Source organism: Oppia nitens, unplaced genomic scaffold (assembly GCF_028296485.1).
Source record: "Oppia nitens isolate AA-2021 unplaced genomic scaffold, nextdenovo-longstitch-racon4-pilon3 scaffold7_pilon_pilon_pilon, whole genome shotgun sequence".
NCBI classification, from domain to species: domain Eukaryota; kingdom Metazoa; phylum Arthropoda; class Arachnida; order Sarcoptiformes; family Oppiidae; genus Oppia; species Oppia nitens.
The window spans coordinates 4,401,278-4,409,514 of NW_026533251.1; the positions used below are offsets into that span (position 1 = coordinate 4,401,278).

The 8,237-nt window shown below is 29.1% G+C and overlaps 3 protein-coding genes across 3 annotated transcripts; all 3 read left to right on the forward strand.

Moving 5' to 3' along the window:
- The first annotated feature begins 443 nt into the window (after window positions 1-443).
- LOC128963756 (uncharacterized) lies at window positions 444-1,887 on the forward strand. The gene is made up of 4 exons (XM_054310269.1): window positions 444-525; window positions 942-1,238; window positions 1,335-1,463; window positions 1,550-1,887. The coding sequence occupies exons 1-4, from the start codon at window positions 444-446 to the stop codon at window positions 1,885-1,887; spliced, it is 846 nt and encodes a 281-aa protein (XP_054166244.1).
- A 1,557-nt stretch (window positions 1,888-3,444) lies between these two features.
- LOC128963757 (uncharacterized protein F54H12.2-like) lies at window positions 3,445-4,782 on the forward strand. The gene has a single exon (XM_054310270.1). It carries the CDS (start codon window positions 3,445-3,447, stop codon window positions 4,780-4,782), a length of 1,338 nt encoding a protein of 445 aa, XP_054166245.1.
- A 2,025-nt stretch (window positions 4,783-6,807) lies between these two features.
- LOC128963758 (TATA box-binding protein-like 2) lies at window positions 6,808-7,704 on the forward strand (the record flags this gene model as incomplete). Its single annotated transcript, XM_054310272.1, has 2 exons — window positions 6,808-7,219; window positions 7,648-7,704. Coding segments are annotated over exons 1-2 (469 nt in total), but the record flags the coding sequence as incomplete, so codon positions are not given.
- Window positions 7,705-8,237: the final 533 nt, after the last annotated feature.

Sequence of the window (8,237 nt, forward strand, 5' to 3'; positions counted from 1 at the left end):
CGCCACATCTGTTCAATATGGTTATATTAAAGTAGACCTAAAACAGGATACACCTGAAAAATATAGAGTACAAACAAATATTATACCAATTAATAATAAATTGAAAATTATTTGCTATATACCTAAGTAATGTCTGATAATTTGAAAAAATATTTTAGAGACTTGCAGTTTGTTTCTAAAATAAAATGTAAGAAAACACAAAAAACATTATTGAATTATTTAGCTAAAGACCCAAAAGTATATTTAGCTATAAAAGAAATTGGATTAAATGTTATAAAAGGAAATATAAAAACTAAAAAATTGAATAAAAGTAAAAAACTTTTACTTAAAAAGTTTGAAAGGAAACAAAGTTTAAAAACTTGTAAAAGTGTTGTACAAAAAGGAAACGCTTGGATGTGGTTAATACCGTTACTAACAACTGTATACGAATTAATAACAAAATAATGTCATTCAGAAAAGTTGAATTGGTTACTAATGATAGTGATGATGACATCGATATGGATATATCTTCAATGAGTGTGGATAGTAAACCATTTGAAAAAATTAAACAAAATACATTAGTAACTAAAAACATTGTTGACAATGTTACAAATGATAACAATATTAAAAATAATTTGCCGAATATTAATAATTCATTTCTAAGTATAATAGAAGATATGGTTTTTAAAGTATTAATTAAAAATAATTTAATCAGTACAACTAAAAAACAAAGCAAAGTTACTACAAAAGTTCATAAACCTAACAAAAAAGTTGTTAAAAAAGTAGTAAATAAAAAGACTGTTAAAAAATCTAAATCTAAAAAATCTATACAATGGATCAAAATATAAATGAGTTGTTGAATATAATATATTATGATCCACAAAATAGTGGATCATTTAGTGGTGTAAATAATTTGTATAAAACTGCTAAACAATTAAATCCAAATATAACATTAAAATTAGTAAAAGATTGGTTAAAAGGAGAGTTAACTTATACTCTACATAAACAAGTACACAGAAAATTTATACGAAATCCAATTGTTGTGACATATATTGATGAACAATGGGAAGCAGATTTAGCTGATATGAGAGAATTTGCTAATAAAAATGATAAATATAATTATATTTTAACAGTAATTGACTGCTTTTCTAAATTTGCATTTACTGTTCCATTGAAAGTAAAAACTGGTAAAAGCATTACAAATGCTTTTAAAACATTATTTAAAAACAGAAAACCATTATCTTTACGTACAGATAAAGGTAAAGAGTTTTTAAATGAAATATTTCAAAAATATCTAAAATTAAATAGAGTCAACTACTTTCACTCAAATGATTATAAAATAAAATGTGCTATAGTTGAACGCTTTAATCGTACATTAAAGTCACGTATGTTTAAATACTTTACTGCTAATGGTTCGCGAAGATATGTAGATGTACTACAAAAACTTGTTAAAGCATACAATACATCATATCACAGATCTATAGGTATGTCACTATTGAGGTGACTACAGAAAATACAAAACAAGTATACAATAACTTATATGTTAAATCTAAAAAGTTTAAAACACCAGATGTCGCTACAGGAGATAAAGTACGTAAAGTGTACGAAATGTCTAAATTTGATAAAGGTTATTACCCTAACTGGACTGATCAAGTCTTTACTGTAGTAAAGACTATAAAAGGTGATAATCAATATGTGTTTAGACTAAGTGATGGACAAGGAAATATTATTGAACAGCGATTTTATCCACAAGAGATCCAAAAGATCAAAGAAAATCTATACCGTATTGAAAGAGTTATTAGAAGTCGTGTTAGACGTGGTCGTAGACAGTATTTTGTTAAGTGGTTGAACTATCCGGAAGAATACAACAGTTGGATTGATAGCATTCAAGATGTCTATACTAAATAAATTGTGTAAAACTGAATTAATTTTGTTTACTATTCAAATGTCATTAATGACAATTGTAATATTTGTAAGCTTAATTAACTTAACTTTTGAAATTGGCAACAAAAATTTATGGGCAATTATTTTAACTAGTTGTATTGGTTATATAATGCCTAACCCTAAACTTAAACTATGTAAAAATGTTATAAAAGGCTCTGATACTGTATTTTAAAAATAAAAATGAATTGTTTACTAATTAACATATTGTGTTTTATTTTATTTATTATATTTGTTGTTGTATTATTATTTTTAAGAGATAAAGAAAAAATTATTTGGAATTGTTATTTTGATAACAATACACAAATAAAACTTTGTGAATAATGAGTAAATATATTACTTTAGTTAATAATGTCAAAACATTTGACAATACAATGTCTGATTTTAGAACAAAATTAGGCAAAACAGTTAAACTTGATGATAGTTGGTGTGTTGGTATATCTGAAATAACTTATACCAAATCATGGTATAATATATTAAATGATCATAAAATTACATTATTTGATGAAATGGGCCGTATATATGGTGATAAGTCTAATCAATATGATGATAAGTTTACACTTAAAGCTGGTTATTATGAAACACCACAGAAATTAGTTAATGAAATTAACAATATTTTGACTTTATTTACTGATATTAAACCACCAAAATTAGTTTATAATGAGATTAATAATTTTATTACAATTAATGTTGGTATAGTTGAAAGTGTAGTTAAAATATTTCCTGACTTGGGTGACGAAATTGAAAACATTTTAGGATTAAAAGATAGAAAAGCTACACATAATTATTATTATGGTAGCAATAGCTTAGTTAATATAGTATTCAATGGAATTGAAAATAAAAATACTATTAAAGGCTTTCATCCCGTAGAGATTAGTGGTGGTTTTCATTCACTATATTTATATAGTGATATTGTATACCCATCACTAGTTGGTGATACATTTGCACCTCTACTGAGAGTAGTTGAAATACCGCGTAAATATAAATTTGGAGATACAGTACATTTAAATTATGAAAGACCTCAATATAGACCTGTAAGACTCAATGAATTTGAAACACTTGAAATATCTATAAAAGATGATAGTGGTTTATCTATACCATTTAAATTTGGTAGAGTAACTATAACATTGCATTTTATTAAAGTATGAATAATCCATATATTGATTACTATAAAATCCAAGCCGGTAACGGTATTGTATCTTATGCTGGGCATAGATACCAGTCCGGTAATGGTATATTTGGTAAAATATTTAAACACATTAAACCTGCATTAAAATATGTAGCAAATAAAGGATGGGATGCATTTAACGGTATTGGTAATGATATACTATCTGGTAAATCATTCAAAGAAGCCGGCACAAATCAGTTGATAAGATCAGCTGATACTATTTTAACAGATGTTAAAAATAAAGTTTCTAATGTTAGACAACAAAAAGGTTTAGGACGTAAACGTAAAGTTAAAACTAAACTAAAATCTTATAAAAGACGTAAAACAGTTAAGAAAAAACAAAGAAAATACTAAAAATGTCTACAATACACGAATTATCATCTCTAATGACACTTCCAGAAATGGATGTGTTTGGAGTACCACCAACACAACTAATGATTGAACGTGATGTTCAAACTGAACACCGTCCAATAAGTACATTATCTAATTCAACAAATACTATTGAATTTGAAATACATACAGGCTTAAATGAATATATTAACTTAAGCAAAAGTGAACTTTATTTATGTTTAAAATTTAAATTACAAAAGTCTACTGTATCAACAACACCTGAAGTTAAAGCAGAAGACTGGAAACTAATATCTCCAATCAATTATTTAATGCATTCATTTATTAAACAAATTGATGTAAATATTGGTCAAACAACTGTTACAACATCATCAGTGAATTATTCATATGTGTCATATATTGACACTCTTCTTAACAGTAATAGTGATGCTAGAAATACACATTTAGAGACTGCATTTTGGCATAAAGATGAGACACCTATGGATTCGGTAAATGAGATAAGAAGTAGTCGTATACGACCGTCAGGTAACTCATTATCTGACGGGTGTGAAGTCGAAATGTATGGCAATTTGCACATTGATTTAGCATCGCAAGTAAAGTCTTTACTTGGAGGGGTCACACTGAATATTAAAATTTACCCACAAGATCCCAAGTTTTATTTAATTTATGATAAAACATTGATACCAACAGTTGAAATAATGGACGTAAGATTGTTTATGCATAAATCTATTGTTAACCCACAAGTAGTTGTGGCACACAATAGAGCACTTGAAAGTGCTAATGCCCGCTATTTTATTACACGAAAGGAAGTAAAGACATCAATTATAGCTAAAGACACATTAGATTGTTATTTAAATAATGTCATCAATGGAGTGATTCCTAGAAAAATATATATTGGTTTTGTTAGTAACGAAGCATATAATGGTTCATATAATATGAACCCATTTTATTTTAAAAATTACAATATCCGACACATTGCTTGCTATGTTGATGGGACTCAATATCCACACAGACCATACACACCAGACTTTACAAATAAAAAATATATGCGTGAATACTTTGGATTATTTGAAACAGCAAATCAAATCAAACATTCAACAGATATTGACATAACACGGGAAGAGTATGCTGAAGGTTATACACTATTTGGATTCAATTTTACACCGGATTTATCTGATGGAGTAGCAAAAAGTGGTTATGTATCAACTGTGGTTAGAGGTAACTTACGAGTTGAACTAAAGTTTGCCTACCCTATACAAGAGACTGTAACTGCAATCATATTCTGCGAATATGATAGTTGTGTAGAAATAGAGAGCTCAAGATTTGCTATTAAAAATTTTCAATAAATATGAATACATTACAAATAAATAACTATTTTAAAAATTGTAATAAATATTATGGTACATATCCGAGAGATATGTTACCAAATATTATACCAAAAGATAGTGGTGTTATTATTAATACAGATAAAGCTAGTGCTCCTGGGGAACACTGGGTTAGTGTATACAAAACCAATTATGAAATCATTATATATTTTGATTCATTTGGATTACAACCACTACATAATGATATCTTAAATTTTATAAAAGACAATACTGTAAACGGTTGGTATTACAACTGTATTAATTTTCAAAGTGTATACTCTAATACTTGTGGATTATATTGTATTTATTTTTTAACTAATTATTTTAATGGCGGATCATTTGAACAAATCCAAACTGTGTTTGGTTTTAATCCTCACATTAATGATTGTGTTGCCAAATTATTATGTAACTGGTAAATGTCATTTATCAGATGTGTATAAAAATTTTAGTGATTATTATAGAATATACATTAAAATAAAAGATATTTATAATGAAAAATTTCTTATTGTTATGACTAATGTAAACGTAATTAATGGTACGTTAGCAAATATTGCGTCAACATATAGACATCGCATTGAGCGCTATTTTATAGAAGAAGGGTTTCCACTCAACAACGAACACGACTTACTTTTTATAGTAAACAAACTTAATCTCTAAAATGAGTAAAATTAATCAAATCTGTGGTGTAATGGACGCACAAGGCTTTGTTTATAACAATATCTTTGTCCCGCGTGAGATTGCAATAATATCTCACACTTGTAAAATGTCTGAGTTGTGTGAGACAAACCTAACTTATAGAGATATGGAATTGAAAGATCGGATTACTAACCTTTATTTGGCCAACAACTTATTGGGACTATCGTTACGTACAGTAAACACTGAGATAACACAAAACTCAACAATGGATGCCAAACAGATTATTATTGAGATGTATGAGAAAATCAAAAGCAAAGAAAAGCCATACATTGGAATTAAGTGCTCTCAATTGGCGGATATATTGGACATGTGCGCTATACCTTACGTTGAATTGGATCAGTATAGATGTCCTAGTCTTAAAACATTAAAGAGAATGTATGGTGGCCGTTCATGTCATTTTCATGAACGTATCATACCCGATAAATCAGATATGAGATGCGCTCAACACAAGTGTGAGCTATTGTGGAAATGGCTTAAAAATTACTATTTGTTTTTAATTTAAAATGTAAATAATTATACAATTTTTATTTATTAATAAAATTTATTTTATTCAGTTAATTTGTTTATTTATTACAATAATAGTTTTATAATATACAAATATTATTTTAATTAAGATATTTAATGATATCATCTTTCATTGACAATATATTGTCAATTTCAGGAAATATAACATTTAATTTTTTAATGCTACCGCTACTTATGATACTAAAACAATACAATTGTTTTTTTAAATGCATGAATGATATCACTCGATGATCACCAAACGAACCGAAATCTTGGTTTTCTARCTTTTTTAACAACTCTTTGAATTCATTACCATATAAATAAACGCCATGTTTGGTGTAGAAGACATCTTCTCCATCATTGCAAACAGTSAGTCGRATGTCCACAAATTTTTCACCGTTTTCGTGTTCCAATACACGAACAAATTTRTCAAATTTGTTTTCACCATCAGATTTGGTGAAAATGGATTTTTGAAACAATGTTTTGCCAACCATTTTGATGATGAAAAATTTAATTTACAATAATAATCAGTTATAACAAAACTAATAAACACTAATACAATAATAGTGTATACACTTTGCTTTTATAAGTTAATATTTTATAGAGTAAACAGGATTTACGATAGTGTAATACACTATTTGTTGTTGCAATAGTAGTTAAACTACTTATTGCAACAGATGTTGCAATAATTGAAGCAATAGTTGTTAAACAACTTGTTTCAACTGTTTTTGTAATAGTTGATGCAATAGTTTATGAGTTTATAACTACATCAACATTTATTATAGTAATACAATTTGCATTATCAATATGCCTGTGATAACTAATGTTTCGATGACTGCTGATCTCTTTGATATGATTGGTTTTATTGATTTAAGAAAATTGTGTAACAACTGTTGTAATTGTGTATATCACAATTACCCATTTGTGAGAGTAATTAAACGGTATCGTAACCCTAATGCCACGGTTATGATATACGACTCTGGTAAACTAGTATGTGTGGGTGCAAAATCAAAAAATGATGGTCGAATAGCATTACGAAAGACTGCTCGCATAATACAAAAACTCGGATATGATATCAAATTACATAACTTACGTGTGACTAACATTGCTGCGTCACATAACCTGAAAAACGACTTGAATGTAGAGAAACTGATGAATCAATTTAATTGGAGCAGTAATTATGAGTTGGAAATATTTCCACATTTGAGGATCAATTGTGGTAATAAAAGACATATAACTCTCACTAGAAAAGGGAAAATGATATTGACTGGTGTTTATACTAGAAAAGCATTGAATGAATTATATGAAGAGTTTATGTTTAAATACTTTGATTACTTAATAAACAAATAAATATGAAGAAAGTTAGATTTGATGACAAAATACAGATAAAGACTATGTATGTTTGGTCATATGCTTCAAGACAGGCTCGTATATCTAACTGGCATTGGATAGTTTTTAACAGACGTATTCATGAATATAAGTGTAAACTAATTGAAGAAAATATATCATATGTATTAGATAAAAATTTTAGAGAGAAAATATTTAATGAACGCTTTTGTAAATAAATAAAATGTAAATAAATTATAAATATTATTTTAAAAATAAATGTATTTATATTTATTTTGTTTACATCTACACTCATGTTAGGTCACATGATTTCCGCTATCCCCTCTCCGCTAATACATCGGAAGGTTGACCAGTTCGGTAAGTTGGTCAGTTTAGGTAGGTGGTCTGTTAGGTTAGGTTGGGTTAGGTTCGGGTAGTTGGTCAGTTCGGKTAGTTGGTCAGTTCGGGTAGTTGGTCAGTTCGGGTAGTTGGTCAGGTCGGGTAGTTGGTCAGGTCGGGTAGTTGGTCAGGTCGGGTAGTTGGTCAGTTCGGGTAGTTGCTCAGTTCGCGTATGTGGTCAGTTTGGGTATGTGGTCAGTTCGGGTAGGTGGTCAGTTCGGGTAGGTGGTTACTATGGGTAGTTGGTCAGTTCGGGTAAGATGGTCAGTTCGGGTAAGATGGTCAGTTCGGGTAGGTTGTCGGTTCGGGTAGGTGGTCAGATCGGGTAGGTGGTCAGATCGGGTAGGTGGTCAGTTCGGGTAGGTGGTCAGATTGGGTAGAGGTAGTTGTGACGTCATTGGTGAACTTCACTTAGGTTAGGTTAGGTTGGGTCACGTGATCACGTGAACCYCCTCTCCGTGACACAGTTATATGGGGGGAAAGCACAGTGCTTTCCCCCACGTGAACCCTTA

What these genes read in the sequence shown, in the direction of transcription:
- LOC128963756 (XM_054310269.1), top strand. Translation starts at nt 444, where the DNA reads ATGTCATTCAGAAAAGTTGAATTGGTTACTAATGATAGTGATGATGAC. An exon ending in ATCTTCAATGAGTGTGGATA is followed by an intron (nt 526 to 941) that starts GTAAACCATTTG and finishes CATTAAAATTAG; the next exon opens with TAAAAGATTGGTTAAAAGGA. An exon ending in ATCATATCACAGATCTATAG is followed by an intron (nt 1,464 to 1,549) that starts GTATGTCACTAT and finishes TTAAAACACCAG; the next exon opens with ATGTCGCTACAGGAGATAAA.
- LOC128963757 (XM_054310270.1), top strand. Translation starts at nt 3,445, where the DNA reads ATGTCTACAATACACGAATTATCATCTCTAATGACACTTCCAGAAATG.